Source organism: Bos mutus, chromosome 9, assembly GCF_027580195.1.
Source record: "Bos mutus isolate GX-2022 chromosome 9, NWIPB_WYAK_1.1, whole genome shotgun sequence".
NCBI classification, from domain to species: Eukaryota; Metazoa; Chordata; class Mammalia; order Artiodactyla; family Bovidae; genus Bos; species Bos mutus.
The window spans coordinates 60,730,711-60,753,750 of record NC_091625.1 but is presented as its reverse complement, the minus strand read 5'-3'; the positions used below and the strand labels follow the sequence as shown (position 1 = coordinate 60,753,750).

The window sequence follows — 23,040 nt, the reverse complement described above, 5'->3', positions numbered from 1 at the left end:
ACACATCAAACTGAATACCTAAAAAGGATGAATTTTATTGAATGTTAATTATGCCTTGATTTTTTTTAATAGTTGTTGTAAATATAATCATTATTATGTAAGGAAATAAACTTAAAAGGGTTTAATATCATTTGTTTGAGAGGGGGAAATTTCCCCATACCCTCCCCCCTAAATTTTTTGGTTTGGTCTAATAATTAAATTGACACAAGACAGAGTAACAGGAGAAAAAAAAAATAACTTAATTCACACATGCAGAGGTGTCATAGAAATGGGACACCCCTACCCACCTGCCCCAAAGTGACCAAAGCAGTTTGTTTATGTGTCATTTTTAGACAAAGAAACAATTATCTGTGAAAGTTTAACAAAACAAAGGGGCTTGTGTTTGGGGTAGCAGACTCATGAAAAAACTTGCTTATACTAAAGCATCCTTAGCCTAGAATTCTCTTGCTCTGTTGGTAAGGATGCTTTTTGTCCTCCCAGTTTATAGGGAGGATTCCTTCATGTAGATTTATTTCCTGCTTGCAGAGGGAAAGAGCAGGGGTCAGCGTGTCTTTTAACAGTATTTTTCCCCACCGGCCGTTTCTCAAGTAGCTTTAATTCAAAATAATCAATGTGCATTGAGGCATACTTTGGGCAGCCTGTTCTGGGCCTCGGCACATTCATAGGTTTGTGGCTTCTGTGGAGGTTTCACATCAGGGCTCCCATTACTAGTGAACAACTACGCTCCAATAAATATAAACTTTAAACTTTTAAAAAGAGAGCTGCAAAGGGTTTGAGTTTAGTAACTTTTCCAAGCATGACACTTGATCATGTCTGCAGAAATTAAGTTGTGCAGGGCTGGTAAATACTTTCTGACAGCCTGTCCCAAGAAAAGGCTCGAGCTGATGGATGATATATGTTCACAGCCTTAAGAAATGCAGCCGGAACAGTGAAAACCAAGGATCTTTTGTGTTGTTTGTTCATTTGCTTTGGTTTTGAATCTGTGGGAGTGTGTTTAATATTGGACTTACTGGAATGAGGGCCTGTTGGTCTGTGGTCCTTTCCTAAAAGCCGCCAGTCCCCAAGAGGCAGGCAATGGGAGAAGCAGATGCTTACAAGGTCCTTGGTTAGGTGAAAGGGTCCACTTGAGAGAATGTGTTGTCTGTCATAGGCTTCTTCCAGAAGACTCCAAATGCCTGTTTTAAAAGATAGAGAAAAAAATTTTTTTTAATTTTTTGGCTGAGCTGCACAGCATGTGGGGTCTTAGTTCCCTGACCAGGGATTGAACTCTGACCCCCTGCTGTAGAAGATTGAAGTCTTAGCTACTGAACTTCCAGGGAATTCCCTAAAAAATTAAATATTTTGAACATCCATGTGAGACACAGAGTCTCAGGCTGCCTGGGGAGGGAACCCTGGATGCCGGCTGTGAGCGGAGGGTGAGGAAGGGGAGGAGACTGTGGAGACCCCCACTGGTCTCCCGTCAGCCACCCTTCACTTTTCTCCCTGACTCCCGGGAAGTTGTCGTTAGACACAACCCACAACAAATGCATCCACATGGCTCTAAATCAGAAGGTGTGAAATGTTGATAAGTCTTTCTCCTACACTGTCTCCGAACCTCTCAGTGTCTCCGGTTCGGAAGGCAACCCGTGTTATTTTTCTTACATTTTTTTTCCCTGAGATATTTCATGTGTAGATGGATGTATGTAGATATGTGTAGATGGATGTATCTCTATGTGTATCTCCATGAATTGTTTCTAGACAAATGGCAGGATACTATATATATATCCTCCTTCCCTTTTTCTTTTTTTTTTTTTAATATTAGTTTATTATTTGGCTGTGCTGGGTCTTCGTGGTGGCACGCAGTAGCTTTGATCTTCATTGCAGCGTGCAGGTTCTTTTAGTTGTGGCATGCGGGATCTGGTTCCCTGACCAGGGATCAAACCTGGGCACTCTGCATTGGGAGCCCAGAGTCTAAGCCACTGGACCACCAGGGAAGTCCCTCCCTTTGCTTTCTTCAGTGAACTGTAATTGGCTTCACCTATCCCCCGTCCACGGGCATTTAAATTATGTTAATTGTCTGTTCTTGGAAATTACTCTGCAGCGGCTGACCTTGTCCTGAGGTCTTCTTGAACAGCATGGTTCTGTCTGTGGGACGGCTTTCTCTAAGCGGCACCAATGAGGCAAGGGCATGTGTGCCCTAGTCGTTTTCACAGCCGGAGCAGAATTGCTCTGTATGGAGCTTGTGCTGGTGTCCACTCTCTCAGCGCACAGCAAGCTCTGGCCTTTAAGTGTGCTGTGACCAGTACTATACCAGCCCCTCCCTCCGCCCTCTCCTTCGGGCCCTTCTGGATTTATCCTGCCTCTATCACATCCTCACCAGGAGCTTTCTGCAGTGGCTCTATTTGGCTTTTGAACCTCTCCCCTTTGGCTTGGGGTTTAAAGAATTTTCTCCTTTCCACCTGCTCTGGGTTGTGTCTAACGACAACCTCCTGGGAGTCAGGGAGAAAAGTGAGGGGTGGCTGATGGGAGACCAATGGGGGTCTCCACAGTCTCCTCCCCTTCCTCACCCTCCTCTCACAGCCGGCATCCCAGGGTTCCCTCCCCAGGCGGCCTGAGACTCTGTGTCTCACACCCAGGAGCCAGTGTGTTCTCACCTCCCTAGTGAGGCTGAGCCTGCGCAGGGCTGATGTAGCCCAGTCCTTCTCTTGGATCCACACACTCTATGGAGGCCCTATGGGTGTACACTTACATGTCAGGTCAAACAGAAAATGCTTTTTGTTCTACAATAGCTAGAAGCATCGCGCTGTGGGAGGAACATCTCAACTGGGAAAGCTCAGGCCTTTGTTCTTTATTGTTAGAAATCAAGGAAACTTGACATGTGGTAGTAATTCTGAGCAACTGTTACAAAATGAACACATGTTCAGATTTTATTTAACTAATCCATTAGTGAGAGAACCAGTAAGATGTTGCAACTGGTTCAAAAGAGAATGCAAAGAATTATAAATATGAAGGTCTCAGGAAAGCGGAAATAAATTTGCTTATTAGATATAAAATTGGCTGGGATACACTGAATCTGCTAGACATGACTTATTGGCATCACCCTCAGGATTCTAAGACTTACAAAGTTGTGAAATAGCTCAAAGACAAGGAAGATAACCAGGAGATGACCTGGGATAGCGCTGTGCCTGAGACAGGACTTCTAGTCATCTCTCTCTTTTTTATTCATTTTATATTTTAATTTTAAAATATTTTCATTTCAAAAATTATAGCTGCTGCTGCTGCTTGCTAAGTCACTTCAGTCGTGTCTGACTCTGTGTGACCCCATAGACGGCAGCCCACCAGGCTCCCCCGTCCCTGGGATTTTCCAGGCAAGAACACTGGAGTGGGTTGCCATTTCCTTCTCCAGTGCATGAAAGTGAAAAGTGAAAGTGAAGTCACTCAGTTGTGTCCTACCCTCAGCGATTCCATGGACTGCAGCCTACCAGGCTCCTCCATCCATGGGATTTTCCAGGCAGGAGTACTGGAGTGGGGTGCCATTGCCTTCTCTGAAAATTATAGCAAAATATGCATAACACAATATTTACTACTTTAACTATGTGTAAGTATTCCATTCAGTGGAATTAAGTGGTTCACATTTTTGTGCAGCCATCAGCCCCGTCTGTTTCCAAAATTCGTCTTCCCAGATGGAAGCTTGGTACCTGTTAAACACTTCCTCCCCATTACCCCTTACCCTGGTCGCTTGCAACCACAGCTCCACACTCTGTCTCTGTGATTCTGTCAACTGTTTAAGAATCTCCCAATTTTTTTTTACGAAGAGTAGAGGCAGTGAATCACATTCACCATCTCTGTGACCCTGGCCAAGTAATTAGTAGCCTCCTTGAACCTTGGTTTCTTGTCTGTAGCATCAGCCTAACCCCTGCCTCGGGGATTTGTTGTGCAGATCCATCAAGATAATCCATGCAGAGTGCTTGTACAGTGTAACAGGGATGTCAGACAAGCTCAGGGGATGGTAGTTATTTTGATCGTAATTACTGTTTCTTCACTGGGGTCCCCAGAGGCACAGGAGTTCTCATAGGTAGGTCAACAGTTCCCAGTATTGACCACATGTGTGATCACCTGGAGACCTTTAAAAAATACCGATGCCTGGTTTCTGATTGAATTGGAATGGGGTGTGGCTGGGTTTGTTTCAGAGCCCCAGGTAAACGAGTCGCTCACTGCTCCAGGCTTTCCTCCCCAGGCTCAGGAGGGGAGCCCCTCATGAGTGGTGGGGCAACGCTCTGTACTGAGCTGTGGGCGAGTCAGTGGTAGATGCCTGGGATCCACCACGCTCTTTGTGGAACTCCACAAAATAGTGGTATTCTCAACGCTGTACTATAGGCTAGAAACAAGTTTACCTGCCGGAGGTACAGTGTGTAGGGAGGCAAGTGCGTGCTGTGAATGGTATGGCTTGCCTGGGAGACACGCCTGGCAAGTGACTGGGTCAGGACCAGGAAAGTCTGGGTGAGTGTTAACTTCTGATGGTGCAGGTGTTAATTAGGCAGGCAGCCTGGGGACTCGTGTTTCTAGCAAAGGTACGGGGTGTTCCCCGGAGATACTCTTCGGAGGAAGGAGAGGACAAGGTAAGAATGGGTGTCGTGGGTCACACTGAAGTCCCTGCCTGGGCCTGAGAGGAGACGAACTGTAATTGAGAGGAGTAAGCCTCGAAACTCAGGGATAGATCTGCAGCACTGACTCAGGCGTCTCAGGAGAGGCAGTTGAGGCAGCTTTGGAAGGGAGCTCAGGGGGGCCCTGATTCTCTTGGCCGCTCTCTCAGCCTCTGGGGAAGTTTCGGGAGTGGTGTTGTTCTGCTGCCTTCTTGCTGTGTCTGCAGTGTGTTCAGCGCCGGTAAAGGTTGGGCCACTTTCCCAGCTCTGGGCCAGCTTGGTGGGTGCGGTGGCCCAGAGACCCACTCCACACTGGGGTGTTCATACAGCTGGTCATCTGCATCCCCCAGCCCTGGGTCTGTCTGCACTGAGAATGGAAGCCTCGAGCTGAACAGCAGACTGTTTTACAGTCTAGATTAATGTGCTGGTAATACTCCTAAAGCCATGTCTTTGATAGATGCTCATCACCTAGAAGAGAGATTGCAGTGTCATGGCACAGTCAGGTGTCAGCATTTGTAAATCCTCCCCGTATCTTTCCTGAACAAAATGCTTTGGAGGATCACTGGTTTTCAGACCAGGAATCAGCCTGTCATATGACTTCCGAAGTGTCATCACCTAATCCATGCTCTGGGGTTGTTGCAAAATGAGGAAGCCGGAGAGCAAAGGGGCTTTCGAAGCTGCTGAGTTGCCCACTTGGGCGTCTGCTCAGATGCCAGTGCAGACGGTCTGTTGGTGGATCCTCTATTAGAGTTCTTCTTTCTCTTCTTACTCTTTAAGCTGTAATGACTTCAGTTTCAGAAAATAGATGAAGCCAGTAACTTGTCTAGAGACTGAAAATTCCTGCTCAGCAGGCCTCTTGGTTTGTTTCCAGTGAAAGTTGGCTGTTGCATGTTTAAGTTGTTATAAACCAAGGATATAAACCAAGATGGGTGAGGAGGAGGCAACTGTGCCTGGTCTTCTTTCAGCTGGTGTTTCCAACAAATAGAGCAATGTATAAAGAATTATGCAGCATGAAGAAGTGAAATTTATTCCAAGTACACAAAGCTGATTCTACATCAGTCAACGTAATCCTACCATTTCAATAGGTGTCTTAGTCAGCTATAACATGATACGATAGACTGAGTGGCTTAAACACCAAAAATTTATTTTTCACAGTTCTTACAGCTGGAAAGTCCAAGATAAAGGTGCTGGCAGGTTTGGTTCCTCCTGAGGGTCCTCTTCCTGGCTTACCGACTTTTTTGCTGTGGAATATTATTCAACGTTTAAAAGGAATGGAATTCTGATACATGTTACGACATGAATGAACCTTGAAAATGTTATGTTAAGTGAAATAAGTGAAGTGAAAGGCAAATGAGAAAAGGAAAGATATACCTATCTAAATGCAGAGTTGCAGAGAATAGCAAGGAGACATAAGAAAGCCTTTTCAAGTGAACAATGCAAAGAAATAGAGGAAAATAATAGAATAGGAAAGACTAGAGATTTCCTCAAGAAAATTAGAGATACCAAGGGAACATTTCATGAAAAGATGGGCACAATAAAGGGCAGAAACAGTATGGACCTAACAGAAGCAGAAGATATTAAGAAGAGGTGGCAAGAATACACAGAAGAATTATACAAAAAAGATCTTAATGACCTGGATAACCACGATGGTGTGATCACTTACCTAGAGCCTCACATCCTCGAGTGTGAAGTCAAGTGGGCCTTAGGAAGCATCACTATAAACAAAACTAGTGGAGGTGATGGAATTCCGGTTGAGCTGTTTCAAATTCTAAAAGATGATGTTGTTAAAGTGCTGCACTCAATATGCCAACAAATTTGGAAAACTCAGCTTTGGCCACAGGACTGGAAAAGGTCAGTTTTCATTCGAATCCCAAAGAAGGGCAGTGCCAAAGAATGTTCAAACTACCACACAATTGCACTCATTTCACATGCTTGCAGGGCTTCCCTTGTAGCTCAACTGGTAAAGAATCCACCTGTGATGCAGGAGATGCCAGTTCGATTCCTGGATTGGGAAGATCCTGTGGAGAAGGGATAGGCTAACCACTCCAATATTCTTGGCCTTCTATAGTGGCTCAGATGGTAAAGAATCTGCCTGCAATGCAGGAGACCTTGGTTTGATCCCTCGGGTGGGAAGATCCCCTAGAGGAGGGCATGGCAACCCACTGCAGTATTCTTGCCTGGAGAATCCCCATAGACAGAGGAGCCTGGCAGGCTACAGTTCATGGGGTCACAAAGAGTCAGACATTACTTAGCAACTAAGCACAGCACAGCACATGCTAGCAAAAGTAATGCTCAAAATCCCACAAGCCAGTCTTCAACAGTACGTGAACTGTGAACTTCCAGATGTACAATCTGAATTTAGAAAAGGCAGAGAAAACAGAAACCAAATGGCCAACATCCATTGGATCATAAAAAAAGAGAATTCCACAAAAAAACATCTGTTTCTGCTTCACTGACTATGCTAAAGCCTTTGGCTTTGTGGATTACAACAAACTGTGGAAAATTCTTCAAGAGATGGGAATACCAGACCACCTTATCTGCCTCCTGAGAAAACTATATGCAGGTCAAAAAGCAACAGTTAGAACTGGACATGGAACAACAGACTGGTTCAAAATTGGGAAAGGAGTATGTCAAGGCTATAAATTGTCACCTGGCTTATTTAACCTATATGCAGAGTACTTCATGGGAAATGCTGGGCTGGATGAAGCACAAGGTAGAATCAAGATTGCTGGGAGAAATAACAATAACCTTAGATATGCAGATGACACCACCCTCATGGCAGAAAGTGAAGAGGAACTAAAGAGCCTCTTGATGAATGTGAAAGAGGAGAGTGAAAAAGCTGGCTTAAAACTCAACATTCAAACAAAGATCATGGCATCTGGTCCCATCACTTCATGGCAGATAGATGAGGAAACAGTGGAAACAGTGACAGACTTTATTTTCTTGGGCTCCAAAATCACTGTGGATGGTGACTGCAGCCATGAAATTAAAAGACACTTGCTCTTTGGAAGAAAAGCAATGAGAAATCTAGACAGTATATTAAAAAGCAGAGACATTACTTTGCTGACAAAGGTCCATCTGGTCAAAGCTATTGTTTTTCCAGTAGTCATGTGCAGATGTGATAGGTGAATAAAAAGGCTGAATGCTGAAGAATTGATGCCTTATTACTGTGGTGTTGGAGAAGACTCTTGAGAATCCCTTGGATAGCAAGGAGATCAAACCAGTCAATCCTAAGGGAAATCAACCCTGAATATTTACTGGAAGAACTGATGCTGAAGCTCCAATACTTTGGCCACCTGATGCAAAGAGCTGACTCATTGGAAAAGACCCTGATGCTGGGAAAGATTGAAGGCAGGAGGAGAAGGGGACAACAGAAGATGAAATGGTTGAATGGCATCATCGACTCAATGGATGTAACTTGGAGCAAACTTTGGGAGATAGTGAAGGACAGGGAAGCCTGGCGTGATGCAGTCCAAAGGGGTTGCAAAGAGGCAGACACAATTGATCGACTGAAGAAGAACAAAATGAAATAAGAGAGACACAAAAGGACAAATATTGTATAACTCCACTTATATAAGGCGCCTTGAATAGTTGATTTTGTAGAGTTGAGAAGTAGGGTAGAGAGGGAATTCCCTGTTGTCCAGTTGTTAGGACTCTGTGCTTTCACTGCCAAGGGCCCGAGTTTTGGGGGAACTAAAATCCCACAAGTTCGCTGTTCGGCCGAAAAAAGAAAAGAGAAAAGTAGGATAGAGGTTAGTGAAAGGGGAGTTATTGTTTAATGCATACAGAGTTTCTGTTTGGGATAATTAAAAGTTACAGAATTGAATAATGGTGATAGTTGTACAACATTGTAAGTATATGTAATGCTGCTGAATTAAAAACTAAAAAACTGGTTTGAATAGTAAATTTTATTATGTATATTTTACCATAATAATTTTTAGAAAATTCACTCAAGAAGCAGCAGAAAACATAAATAGTTGAATTATCATAGAAAAGATTAAAAATGTGATTAAACCTTTGACAAGTACTAGGGTCAAATGATTTCACAGCCTTGTTCTATATTTTAACAACAGCAATAACAAAAACAGTTCCAATGTTATTTAAAGTATTGTAAAGCATAGCTCAAAATGGAAAGCTGGGTTTTTATGTTATGAAACCAGTGCAACCTTAATACCAAAGCCAGGTAAATATAAATGAGAGTGAAAGAAATAATACAAGAACAATTGAGCAATCTCAATTATGAATTAGAAGCAAAAATTCTTAATAGTCCTACTTAATAGAATATAGCACATATCAGAATAGCACAGTGTGACCAAGTGGAGTTTGATCCAGGAATGCAAGGATGGTTCCTTAATTCATTACACTAATATATTAAAAGGAAAACAAACAAACATATAATCATATTATATATTAATATGATTAACATATATTAACAATTGCTGAAAAGCCGATGATGCCAATAAAAATCAGGAAATAAGAGAGAACAGTTCCTATCTCCAGCCTTAGTTCTTCAGGCACTGGACTGCCATGCTTTCCTCTGTCGGCCTGTCAGCCCACTGAAAATGTAGTCTAAGTAGCTGCCGGTGAGGAGCATGGAGGCCATTAACTGATCCCTTCTGACTTGGGAAACTGATGTACTATAGGAATCAATGGGATTCTTAACAGCCAATTAAGTCGCTTGAATTATTTTGGTCCTTCTTCTGGTGGACCTTTCTAGAAACAAGCCCAAGCCTGGCAGTTTGTGCATCACCTCAAAAAGAATAATCTTCTTAGTTAAGCCATTTTATTGGAGTAATTGATTCCTGATCATATGCATTTTTAATCATCTGTTCCAATTATTTATGATTATTAGTCCCTCCCCAAAGTAAGACTTAGAGAAGCATTATGAAGCTTTTTGGCATAGGAAACTGACGGTTTTAAAAAAGAAGACTGTAGTGACTGCCCTGGTGGCCCAGTGGCTACGACTCCACATTGCCAGTGCAGGGTTCCCTGTTTCGATCCTGCATGCCACAAGTAAAAACTCCGTGTGCTGCAACTGAGACCCAGTGCAACCAGATGAATAATTATTTTTAAAACTAATGAAAAAAGGAAGGCCTGTTCTTTCAGAGGACAGTTATCCCTGCCCATGTGCGATTGGACTGTTGATCCCCGGGGCAGGAATCTTACTTCTGTCCCCTGCTATATTTTGTCTTATTAAAATTAGCCTGTCCTTTAAATTTGCCGTTATGTTGGATCCTGATTTTTCTCATCCAAGGACTTTATTCCCTTGCTGCATCTTGTCACCTACAGTCTGATTAAAATGCGATGTGTCACTCATCCAAGTAGACAGGTAGATGAAACACGTTTCCAAAATGGAAAGTTCCGAAGGCTTTTTAAACTGTATGTTTTTTAATGAAAAGATTTATTCTTTTTTTTTGTCCATGGCACTTTTTTTGGGTCTGTTTTCTCCCAGAATGTCTTTATAACTTTGTTTTTATTGAATCATAAGCCTGAGAAGGACTTTGAAGTTTTGGACCCAAATCTACATCACTCCAAACAGTTGGAGCTCTGGAAATGCTGTTTATGATAAGGGGACCCTGGGGCCACCTAAGAAAGTTGGTGGGGAATCTTCTATAATTTAAAACCTAAGTGAGGGACTTCCCTGGCAGTCCAGTGGTTAAGGCTATGTGCTTCCAATGAAGGGGCTCAGGTTCAATCCCTGGTCAGAGAACTAACATCCCACATGCTGTGCTGTGCAACCGGGGGTGGGGGGAGGACAGAAAAAGCCCAAACAGTTAAACAATCCAATTAAAAAAAAAAAATAACCTAAATGGCTGGGCCAAATGGCCAGGATTCTAGCTATTATTTGTTCTGCCACAAGTAACATTTTAGCTCTTGAAAATCACTGACCGTCTACAAGCCTTACTGCTGCTGCTGCTGCTGCTGCTGCTAAGTCGCTTCAGTTGTGTCGGACTCTGTGCAACCCCATAGATGGCAGCTCACCAGGCTCCGCCCACCCTGGGATTCTCCAGGCAAGAACACTGGAGTGGGTTGCCAGTTCCTTCTCCAATGCATGAAAGTGAAAAGTCAAAGTGAAGTCGCTCAGTCGTGTCTGACTCTTAGTGACCTCATGGACTGCAGCCTACAAGGCTCCTCCGTCCACGGGATTTTCCAGGCAAGAGTACTGGAGTGGGTTGCCATTGCCTTCTCCAACAAGCCTTATTACCTTCATCCAAATTAAACTCTCAGAGACTCTTTTCAATCTGAATATTATATTGTTTCTAAAATATGTGCCACTCTTACTTCACCAGCGTTACCACTTTCTTGCATCCCATCTCTGTCTTTCCTATTTTCTATTCCTTCCTTAAAGCTTCAGGTAATACAGACAGACTTTATTTGCCTCAAAAAAGACTGCATGACTCTGACCTATTATATTTCTCATGATCTAAAGAAAGGAAGTATTGTCACTTTGACATTATTACACTGATTTAGGTTATACCTAAATGCTTCTTGTCAAACTGTTTCCCCCCATGTGGGTCATGTCTCTGCAACGGCCCTGCTTGTAACAATCCCCGGTTAAGAATGTTCAGTTGTTTTATTTCTTTGAGCTCATGAGCCTCAATTACTTTAGCTTCCCTTTGCCCCATGGGTCTGTTGTGATCTTGAGCAAAAGTGTATCATTCAGCAAAGTATTCTGAGAATGGCTAAGCTCCTTCTCACTTCTTGGGTCCACCCTCTTAGACCAGGTGGCCGCCTTGAGGAGTCGGGGCTCAGCATCTATGGGGCAAGCATCCATGGAGCAGGTGTTCGCGGGACAAGTGTTGTTTGTGTGAAAGACCGGCCCTTTAGTAAGGAGGATCAAAGATACCTAAGCAGGAGAGAGGAGCTGTGAACCAACCTCCAGGTCTTGGCTGGAGTAATGAGTGACCAGGGTTGTGACCCAGCACTCCCAGGCACCATGGAGTCTGTGTGAAGAGAGAGTCTTTTTTTTCCCCTGCAATTTAATTTTATTTATTTTTTAAACTGGAATATAATGGCTTTACAATGTTGTATTAGTTAAAGCTTTCCAGGTAGCTGCCAAGGCAGGAGACATAAGAGATGCGGGTTTGATCGCTGGGTGTGGAAGGTCCCCTGAAGAGTGCATGGCAATCCACTCTAGTATTCTTGCCTGGAGAATCCCATGAACAGAGGAACCATGGGGTCGAAAAAAGTCAGATGCGACTGAAGCTGCTTAGCGTGCACATTGTGTTAGTTTCTGCTGTACAATGAAGTGAGCCAGCCATATGTATACATACATCCCCTCTCTCTTGGACCTCCCTCCCACCCCACCCCCGCCTCGAGGTCATCACAAAGCACCAAGCTGAGCTCCCTGTGCTCTCTAGCAGCTTCCCACTAGCTGTGTAAAATAGCTCTCCCACCTCTAGCTGGGAGTTAGGCTCTTCCAAATGAGCAGGAGAGACTTTTCGTTCAGAGCGCTCTTTATGATACCTGTGAGTATAATTTATGGGTCACCTGCTGGATCGCGAGTCACTCTGATGTTCCTGTGCAGCAATTCTGCTAGAAATCGGGACCCACAGGGCTCAACCTGCCAGAAGAAAGCAGCACCCAGACCCGCGTTGTTGACAGTGAGGCCACTTTTTCTGTGGTTGTTGCCTGGCAACGGCTCTAGGCCCTTTGCTGTTCACTTTCCTGAAAGCAAGTGGCTCCAAGCCTCTGCCCTTCCCTGGTCGGATCAGGGAGATGTGCTGCCTTGCAGGGTCCTGCAGCCCCTACCCCACTGGTCTCATGGCCGGTCCTGACCCCAGGGCAGGTTGGAGAACCTGCACAGCTAAAGCCTTCAAGGAGGGATTTGTAATCTCCGAGTGCACGTTTGCTACATGGAACTTCAAAAACACCCACGCTGAGACCCCACCCTAGCTTGATGGAATCTGGGGGTAAAAATTTGAGATTTTAAAAATCTTCTCAGGTGAATCTATGGTGCAACAGTGTTGAAAACCCATCATTTATGTTATAGCTCGAAATATGTGGTCCTAATGCTAGCAGCATCTGCTTCTCCTGGGAGCTTGTTGTTGTTTGTTGTTCAGTTACTGAGTTGTGTCCAACTCTTTGTGACCCCATGGACTGCTTCCCTGTCCTTCACTATCTCCCGGAGTTTGCTCAAACTCATGCCCATTGATTTGGTGATGCCATCCAACCATCTCATCCTCTGTCACCCACTTCTCCTCCTGCCCTCAATCTTTCCCGGCATCAGGGTCTTTTTCCAGTGAGTCGGCTCTTTGCATCAGGTAGCCAAAGTATTGGAGCTTCAGCTTCAGCATCAGTCCTTCCAGTGAATATTCAGGGTTGATTTCCTTTTGGATTGATGGGTTTGACGTCCTTGCTGTCTCAAGAGTCTTCTCCAGCACCACAGTTCAAAAGCCTCAGTTCTTTGGTGTTCAACCTTCTTTTGGTGGCTCATACGGTAAGGAATCAGCCTGCAATGCAGGACACCCACGTTCTATCCCTGGGTCAGGAAGATCCCCTGGAGAAGGGAATGGCAACCCACTCCAGTATTCTTGCCTGGAGAATCCCATGAATAGAGGAGACTGGCGGGCTACCGTCCATGGGGTCGCAAAAGAGTCAGATACGACCGAGCGACTAACACTTTGACTTTTTCACTTTCAGCCTTCTTTATGGTCCAGTTCTAACATCCATACGTGACTACTAGGAAAACTATAGCTTTGACTAGACGGACCTTTGTCAGCAAAGTCATGTCTGCTTTTTAATATGCTGTCTAGGCTGGCCATAGCTTTCCTTCCAAGGAGCAAGTGTCTTTTAATTTCATGGCTGCAGTTACCATCTGCAGTGATTTTGAAACCCAAGAAAATAAAATCTGCCACTGTTGCCACTTTTTCCCCATCTATTTGCCATGAAGTGATGGGACCGGATGCCATGGTCTTCTTTTTTTGAATGTTGAGTTTTAAGCTAGCTTTTTCACTCTCCTCTTTCACCCTCATCAAGAGGGCCTTTAGTTACAGGAGCTTGTTAAAAATACAAATTGTCAGTCTCCACCCCAGACCTACAAAATCAGAAACCCTTTAATGGGGCCCAGATAGCTGTCTTTAACAAGCCTCTGCTGTCCTATGAAGTTTGAAGACCACTGGTTTAAGGCATAATATTAATGCACAAGCAAGCTAGTTTCATGTGACTTGTGAATGTAACCACAAAAGCACCAATAGAAAAGATGCAGTGGAAAAGTAAGGATAAAAGTGACAAATCATTGTATGGGGTGGGAGAATCGTGGATGATTTGCTTTTGTTTTCCAGATTTTTAGTGAAGTCATTATCTATTTTTATTTTATTTTTTCTTCATTGTGGCACACAGGCTTTCTCTCGTTGTGTGAGCAGGGGCTACTCTCGAGTTGCAGTGCCAGGCTTCTCATTGTGGTGCAGTTCTGCCCATGGGGAGATCACGGCCTAGTTGGAAGTTCAGTCAGAACAGGATTGGTGGTTTCCTGGGGGAGCTGAAGTGCTGTGGGCGTGGAGAAGGCAGCTGGGGCCATTTCTTCTTGGGGAACAGGAGAAGGGTGTTCCCAGTAAAGAAGGTCCTTCCAGAGAGACATGGAGACTGGAGACCTTTGACTGTTTTTCAAAAATGGCCATGGATGAGATCTAGCTGGTGGGAAGCTCAACCCTCCAGCGAGGGCCCACTTGGTTACGTAGGACACCTGAGATCCAGCTCTTTACCCATGTCTATGCCATTCACAAGATCTCACCAAGGCAAAGGTGAGGAGGGGCGGCAGTTGGCTGTCTTTGGGGGTGAGGGCTGAGACAGAGGGAAGGAAACCTGTGATAGATGCTGGGTGTTGCCTCGCTTATCCTATCTCAGTGGTTAGTGGAGACTGTTCCCATTTCAGATGAGTAAACGGGCTTAGGAGAGTGGCCAACACAAAATCAACCAGGTGTTACTAGTCAGAGTTGGGATTTGAACCATGCTCGTTGAGCTCCAGCACCTCTGGCCTTTCCTTTTTTTGGAGAGGGCACTCTGCTGACCTTGGATGAGGAAGGTGCCTCTAGTCCAGGGCCATTCTGTTAACACCTTATAGTTTCTAAAGCACCCTCCAGACGTGATCTAGTTTTAAACCGCATCCATGTTTCCTTCTCTGGCCTTCTGATTATTCGTGTTCACTTGGACAATCCCTTTTGCCTCCTTGGGCTTCAGCGTCCACGCAGTAATCCCTGGTTGCTGACAAGGATGTTCCTCAGGGCTCCCCTGACCTGACTCCCATTGACCCCTCAGCCTGTGGCCTCCTTCCCAGCCTCTCTCAGGGCAGCTCCTCTGGTCATGGTCTGCACTTTCCAGATGCTCAGAAACACTGTATCCTGCCATTTTGTCAGTCTTCCTCACCGCACACATCTTTCTCCTTATAATTGCGATGGGCTTCCCTTTGCTCAGAATGCCCCAGAAACTTTGTGAAGGTCTCTGATCGGATGTCCTGGACAAGGACACGTGGTAGGAGGAGCCTGGGGCCAGGCCAGGGAGGGGAACCAGGCTATTTGGCTTCATCTGATCAGCTGTGGACAGTTCGTCGGAGGAATCAAGGTTAACCAGCCCGCATAGAACATAATCGCCAGCTGAGGAAGGTCACGCCTTCATCTTATCTCCAATGCTGCCTTTTTATGAAGGCTTTTTATAGCCTGTTTTCTTGGGAGAAACTTTTTTCTTAATTAAGAATTCTAATTTTAACGTGAGCTCTGACCTCTTTCTTTCCAGAATCATTCTAATGCTTTGATTGCATTTCACAGGTTGAAATTAAAATCCTTTATTGTCTACTATCTCTGTTTTCCTGCAAGGCTAGTTACCCTTGGCAAACTGGCCCTTGTCGAGAACACAAATGTGTTTATCCTGCTAGAATATCAATAAAGGGCTTTGGGACGCTCTGTTGAGATGCAAAAAAGGACTCAGGCCATATGAAACCCTTATTCCTCCAGGAGTGTTTCTGTATAGGTGGGGTCTGTGGTTAAATGCTGTTTGGAAACATTTCTTCACAGTGAACCTGAGGGAGAAAGCAAAGGGAGCATAATGTCTCTTTTAGAAGTTGGAGAATTTGGAGCTTGGCAAGGTCAGTTTTTGAGATAGGAATTGATTTACTCTGAAGAGTGCTGTTCTGGGTGTGAGCCTCCGTGTCATAGCTCAGGAGCCCCTGGCAGGGGACAGTCATCTCTATGACCCACCAGCAGGGCTGAGAAGCCACCCACTCAGGTGCACAGGAGCACACGTGTTCTGTCACCCACTGGAAACAGCCTGGAACTCACCAGTGACAGAATGAGTAATGTGACAATATTTTTTAAAATAAAAAATAGAATGTCAGATCCCCAAAATTGCTAAATGACATTGTTTAGTTTAATACCATTTATGTAAGGTTTGAAGACAAGCAAAACAATTTTTATCTATTGTGCACGGTTACAAACATATAGTAATGTATAGTAACACGCAAAGGAACGATAAATTCCAAATTGATTGGTTACCTAGGGGGTGAGGGGAAATGAGATATGGGAGGGATTCACAAGGAACAGCTATGGTTTCTTTAGTTTTTTCTTAAAGTGCTTGGTGAAAGTGAAGGTGTTAGTCGCTCAGTTGCATCTGACTCTTTGCTACCCCATGGACTGCAGCCCACCAGGCTCCTCTGTCCATAGAATTTCCCAGGCAAGAATACGGAAGTGGGTTGCCATTTCCTTTTCCAAGGGATCTTCCCAACCCAGGGATTGAACCCGGGTCCGGTTTCTTTAGTTTTCTCTTAAAGTTAATGGTGGCTATGTGCATTTTCAAATATTATTCATATTTTTGAATGGTTGAAGTACTTTGTAATTTAAAATTTTTTAAATTTGTTTTACAAAGGAGAGAATCTGTTTTAATGGTTTGTCTAGCAGTTTCAATTTTGAGGAATTACTAGCCAGACATCTCTGGGGCTAAGTAGCTTGACACTTTGATGCTCTTCCGTCTCTTACCCCATCAGATACACTGTGGCCACGTCACCAACCCTGACTGTCACACCAGTGGGGAAATCAGAGAAGACGTGAAAGCCCTCACCTTTCTACTTGCCTGTTGGATGAATAGGAGTAGAAATTATGCACTAAAGGAAATCTTCACATTTTGAACATATCTTGTTCATAACTCATAATGCCAATAGCCAAGGTTACCTGAGACAAACATGAATTCTGAGTAAATCTAAGCATCGCTTGCCAAAAGGCGGGGGAGGAACACCTCTGTGCAAACCTTGCTCTTGTGACGCCTCGTTCTGAAATCAATGTTTGCTCTGCATTAACAGCATGGCCGGACGCCCCTGCATCTTGCTGCCAATAAGGGCCATCTTTCTGTGGTCCAGATCTTGCTGAAGGCTGGCTGTGACCTCGATGTCCAGGATGATGTGAGTAGAAGCCATCATTCTGTTGGGGGATGGCTGTCAACCGGGCTTGTCTGCATAGAATCCCACAACGTGTAACTAGCTGTGAGGTGGGGGAGGGACAGTAGTTGTTGCTCTCCAGCACTTTTTAGCTCCACCTTGGTGGGAAGAACTTCCTCTTGAAGCCCTACTCTGGGACCCATTCTCAGTAGCAAGTGTGGTTTGGTTTTCCCATCATAGTTCCTATCGAGTATTATTATTTCCTATCTATTATTATTCAAGTGCAGGGCCTTGAAGGGTGTTTTGCCTGTTTCCTTGTCTCAGTATGAAGGAGCACACTACACACGTACACACGCACACACGCATGCACGCACGCACAGATTTGGGCAAGTCTTGCTGGAAATGTGTCATTGATCAAACTTACCACTGGAGAAAAAGATGAAGCTTAAAAACTTAAATTTTTGTCTTTTCTTGCCTTGATTTCTCTTAGTATACATTTAGTTTAAAAGGACCTATTTAAAGAAAAAAACAGAACATTGATCTTGTGTAATCTGAGAAAAACGACGCCTCCAGAAAGATTCACTCTGGTGCTCTGCCATGATTGAGAGTCATTCTCTGAGTTTCTTCAGTCCGACTACCTAGAAAGAGATTCTGCTTGGCTCTTTTGGGTTCAGAAATCCATTCCTGAGTAAATCAGCAGTGGCTGGCATGGAGTCATGTAGTGTAGGGGAGCCCTGTTGGGTTTTGGGGCAGGCTAGATTCTCTAAGAAGGGGATGTGGGAAAGATTATGTAAATTGCTCTCCAGTGGGCTATTAGGAAAATGTCCTAATGAGAATCTGATTGGAAACTCTTTTTGAAAAGTTTCTAACTCTGACTGTGATTTGTACAGTAGAACTCGAAGAGGTAAGAATTTTATGAGGAACATAGACTCTCGGAGACTTTGTACCCATAAACTCCTTTCAGATTCACCTTTAATCACTGTGCTTACCGAATGTTATCAAAGTTCAGACCCTCTGTTGGGCTAGAGTGTGGGTCACCAAAGTGTAATGTCTGAAAACTTGGCAAACACACAAATTGAGAAGGACAGCATTCACAAAGCAATAACTAAATGTGTCATATCCATGGGCAGGAGGCTGTCAGTGTCATTCAGAAATTTCTGGTTATATTTGGAACCTGTTGAGTCATCAAGGATGTTATTTTCAAAAGATGCTGATCTAGCTTTAAGCTGTTGATTTCTACCCCAGGTCACAATACACTTTTTTCTTTCCCAGCACTGTAGCCATCATAACATACCTGATTATATCTTAGCCTTACATGATAGGAGCAAAAATACAGGGAGAGGGAAGAGATTCTGACCACAGGAAAGGCAGGGCATTGAATTGTTGGTGCAAATATATTGGGCAGCATCTGTTCTTCTCTGCATAATTAAAGCCCTTGCTGCCTTGGTGGCAAGGCTGCAGTAATACCAGGGTGCTAACCCATCACGACCCAGCACTCCTGTCTCAGGTCCTGAGCTCCAGGTATCATGTGTTCTCCTGCAGCAAGAGCCATGCAGACTTTCCAGAACTGCTGCTGTTTATATCAGGCAAGATAGGAAGTAAACTAGTCAGAAGCTCTTACAGGGTAGCCAAAGGGGTACGTACATGTCAGCAGAAGGAAAGCCAGCTCTACTGTTAGAGGGGTACTCTTTATTTATTGAAGTTAGTAATATATTTTGCATCTTTCCCTTGCCATAGACAATGCATATATTGTTTCCCTCAGTTTAAAACAAAAGTGCACACACAACAACGAAACAGTGTAAAACAGCTGGATGTGGAGGTTTCTTGACTCTCACCAGCTCTGAAGTAATGCATTTGTCAGAATATGGTTCATGTGTGTCTTCTATATATTTACTCTGCTTGTTGATCAGCCTTGAAACCCATGCAGGAATTCGAGGAAGAAAACTCCTTACGGATGGTCTTTAAAGAAGCTGGGAATGGGAATCCCCTGGTGGTCCAGTGGTGAGGACTCAGGGCTTTCACTGCCATGGCCCAGGTTCAGTCTCTGATCAGGGAACTAAGATCCTGCAAGCCGTGAGGCATGAGCGAAAAATAATAAAGAAAATAAAGAAGCTGGGAGATTAAGTATTGGGGAAAAAAATTTCAGAAGTTACCTGTCTTGGGTGATGGGTAACAATAGAGAATGTTAATGTTTTGAAGAATTTACTCCTAACTTTATGTTCTACAGATACTGTGCTTTGTATCATGGTAAAGACTGAGAATTAGTTGAAGAATGACCTCCAGTGCCCTGGAGTGGGATTATTATGAATTTGAACCTGTGGAAACTAGTTCTTTAGAATATGGAACTCCAGGAGCAAATTCCCTCTTGCTTCCTGCCAACCCTGTCAACGCTCATTGGAGCACTAACGCCATCTCTGATTGGTCGATGAGCAATCACACAGCCCCCACCTCAGAAATAGTCCAGGACCCCGTGGCCACGGGAAAAGGCACGAAGGAAGAGAAAAATAAGAAAAACCAGAGAAGACAGGCTAGGAAGAACCCCAGAAGATCAGAGAGAGAAAAAGAGGTCAGCAGTTGTTTCATGCACCTACCCTGTCTTGAGCTTCCTTGCAGTATGGCTGCCTGTGCCACCTGGGAGGGATTACTCCTGAAGAGGGGCAGGGGCTGCCCCTGCATGAAGGGGGTTTCTTCTGTGAGCTTGGCTTTGGAATCTGCCAACACTGGGCTCACTTTTTTTCACCATGTAGGAGAGGACCAAGTTTTAGACCTCAGTGGTTGCAAACCTTTTAAAATCTCTACGTAAGACACACTAATGTCCTAGAAAAACGGAGAGCTGGCAGTTCATGCACTTTGCAGACAAGTCCCTTTGCAGTCACTCTGGAACATGATGTGCATGTTCCAAATCAAAGTGCCAAACTACAAGTTTGCTGGGTTTTTAAGTTCCAGCTTCAGCGTTTTTCTTCTGCTTCTTTGTAGTTAATCATTCAACAAATACTTCTCAGGTGCTATACTTGCCAAGGCACTGGGCTAAAGTACTTAGCTTGATGATGCCATCAACAGGCAGCCCCATCCCCCAGAAGCACCTAATTGTTTTAAAGACCTGTTTAAGGTTAATTGACTTGACAGGTTATAAACAGCATGGGGCAAGTGCAAAAAGCCTTGACAATTTGAATTCTGCCTCAACTGTGGGTACATTTGTGCTGTCTCCTCAGTCGTGTCCAACTCTTAGCGACCCTATGGACTGTAGCCCACCAGGCTCCTCTGTCCATGGGATTCGCCAAGCAAGAATACTGGAGTGGGTTGCCATTCCCTTCAGGGGTCCTTCCCAACCCAGGCATCGAACCTGCATTTCTTATATCTCCTGCATTGGCAGATGGGTTCTTTACCACTCTTGCCACCTGGGAGGCCCCTGTCCCAACTGTGCTGCCCTGAATCAGCTGGTTATTCTAAGCTAGGCACTGAACTGCACTGGACCTTGGCTTTTTAATCAATAAAATGAGAGAATTAGATGCCACAGTGCTTGGAGTGTAGTAGAGAGTCAGTAAATATTCACTGAATAGATAATGAATAAATGCTATTGAAGGTGCCAAACTTCTCCCAGCTGTTTTTTTTCTCCAAAATTTTAGAATTTCATGGTTGATCTTTAAATCATAGAGAAATAAAGATTATGTCTAAGTTGCTGCTTAGGTCTGTCAATAAGTATGTATAGAGGCATATTTTGTTTCAGTATTTGAAAAGTATACTTACTTCCTTTTAATTTATTTTTGAACTTTTTATTTTGTATTGGGGTTTAGCCAGTTAACAATGTGATAGTTTCAGGTGAAGAGTGAAGGGACTCAGCCGTGGATACACATGTATCCATTCTCCTCCAAACCCCTCTCCCTTCCAGGCTGCCACATGACATTGAGCTGAGTTCCCTGTGCTACACAGTAGGTCCTTGTTGGTTATCCATTTAAAATATAGCAGTGTGTACATGTCCATCCCAGCTCCCTAACTATCCCTTCCTCCCGTCCTTCCCCCGCTGGCAACCACAAGTTCATTCCCTAGGTCTGTGAGTCTCTTTCTGTTGTGTAGAAAGTATACTTTTGAAATAATACTTTTATTTCCAAAGGAAGTTTTAGTTTTATAGGAGGAGGAATTGATTCGCCGGTCACTGACCCTGTTGCAGTAAAGGGTCTTAGCTGTTCATTTATGTCACGTTCTGGGGAAGAGTAGGTCCGAGACAGCCCGAGGTGGCCCTTGACTGACGTATTCCTGTCTCTCAGGGTGGCTGGCTTTTATGTGCCAGAGAAACCCAGAACCACCCCACCTCATGTGAGCCAAGCTCATGGTCCCTCTTGAGGGCCTTGCAGGGTGGGGAGTGGCTGGCTCTGGCCCTCACTGTCCTGTATATCCGACGGATGAGACAAGGACCCGGGCTCTGAGCATGTCTTTGACTGAGAAGCGTGAAGATGGAGGGGCGGCTGTGTCCTGGAGATGGGCAGGCCTGGGAGAAGGGGCCCGCCGGAGACACCTGTGCCAGGCACACGAGGACCACGGGGCTCCCACCGCAGCCTCGCCCGGGCCGCCAGGTCTCCCGAGTCCTGTTCATCCATCTGGAAATCTACTGTTAAGGGCCGAACTAGAATTGAGATTTAACTTCCTACGTTGAGTTAGAGTTTCACAAAGGGAAATTATCCCCACAGAAGCAAGTACAGGAGATTCATGCTAAAACCAAGTAATAAATCACAGTGGTGTTCTGGCTTCAAAGTTGCCTCAGCTCATGATTTAGTGGCAGCCCATGAAGCACAGTAAAACATTTGATCTGAAGCCAGGCCGCCAACACGACCCACGCTTTATGAACAACAAAATGGTTACGTTTGGTTACGTAAAAGGGTTGTTCTAATTGGGCCAAGGAGTGCAGGTTAGTGCACCCGCAGTGTATAGGAATGGTTAAAGGCCTCTAGCAACTAGAAATCTGACCAAGTCGGAGTTTACTCTGAAGAAGGGGGCTGCAGCCTCACCTTTGTGGCTGAGAACAGGGCACCTCCTTTCTCATCAGGTCAATAACAATAAATTACACTTGAGGTCCATTTTGGGAAAACCCATCATGACGCTGATAGGGAAACATGCAGTCTTGAAGATTCTTACAGAAGTTTTCAAAAATTGAGACTGGGGCTTTCCCGGTGGCTCAGTGGTAAAGAATCTACCTGCCAGTGTACAGGAGACACAGATTCGATCCCTGGTCCAGGAAGATCCCACATGCCATGGAGCAAATAAGCCTGTGCTCTGGAGCCCGGGAGTTGCAGCTACTGAAGCCTGCACGCCACAACTAGAGAAAAGCCCTCGCAACAGCAAAGACTCGGCACTGCCCCCAAATTAATTAATTTAAAAAAAAAATGAGACTGGGCAGTTTTTCATGATTATCTGTTTGGGCCTTAAGTACACCTCATCTGGAAACACTTCCTAAGTTGTCTGAGGAAGATATGTAATGGCTTTGCCCACCGCCTGTAACCACTGATCCAGTGGCCGTATTCTTTTGACAACATGGCACATAGAAAGGGTCCTCTTTGAGTAAGTGGTCTTGGACAGGTGAGTGAGAAGAAAAGCAAGGCTAAGCCTACTTTGTAATGGGAATCACAGCATAGGATGCTGAGGGGAGGGTTGATGACAGAAGGCTCGGACAGTGGATGGAATCATGGTAGTGATTACCTCTACCCTCCTGACCTAACTAGGAAGAAAGCTCTTAGACTCTACAGAATGAAGAGAAAGAAAAGCTTCTGAGACGTGGACAGTCCCATCCCGTTCCTGGTATATCAATACGGCTTAGACATTTAATAAATAGCCATTTTTTGATGCTAGAAATTATATATGTAAAAAATTGGAAAGAATTAAAAAGTTTAAAGAGGAAAATATTTCCCCTCATGAATTTTTAAAGGGAGTGTTTTTTTTTTTTTAATTTTAAGAATGTGAATTTGGCTTTTAAGTAGGAGTAAGTGCTTTTTATTGTGATGAACTATACATAACATAAAATTGACCATTTTAACCATTTTTAAGGGCACAGTTCTTTGGCATTAA

General features: G+C 44.4%; 1 protein-coding gene across 8 annotated transcripts in view; it reads left to right on the top strand.

Annotated features, from left to right (window-relative positions):
- The window catches only part of ANKRD6 (ankyrin repeat domain 6), a 182,362-nt gene that overhangs the window by 128,068 nt on the left and 31,254 nt on the right, over window positions 1–23,040 (top strand). For 4 of the 8 annotated variants that reach the window (XM_005889286.2, XM_070376601.1, XM_070376597.1 and 1 more), the window contains exon 3: window positions 16,909–17,007. The exons of 1 other annotated variant lie outside the window; for it this stretch is intronic. In XM_005889286.2, the coding sequence (XP_005889348.1) occupies window positions 16,909–17,007 (99 nt within the window). Of the gene's footprint in view, window positions 1–16,908; window positions 17,008–19,210; window positions 19,550–23,040 lie in introns of those variants that run through there. 3 more of the 8 variants (XM_070376602.1, XM_070376599.1, XM_070376596.1) reach the window with 1 other exon arrangement.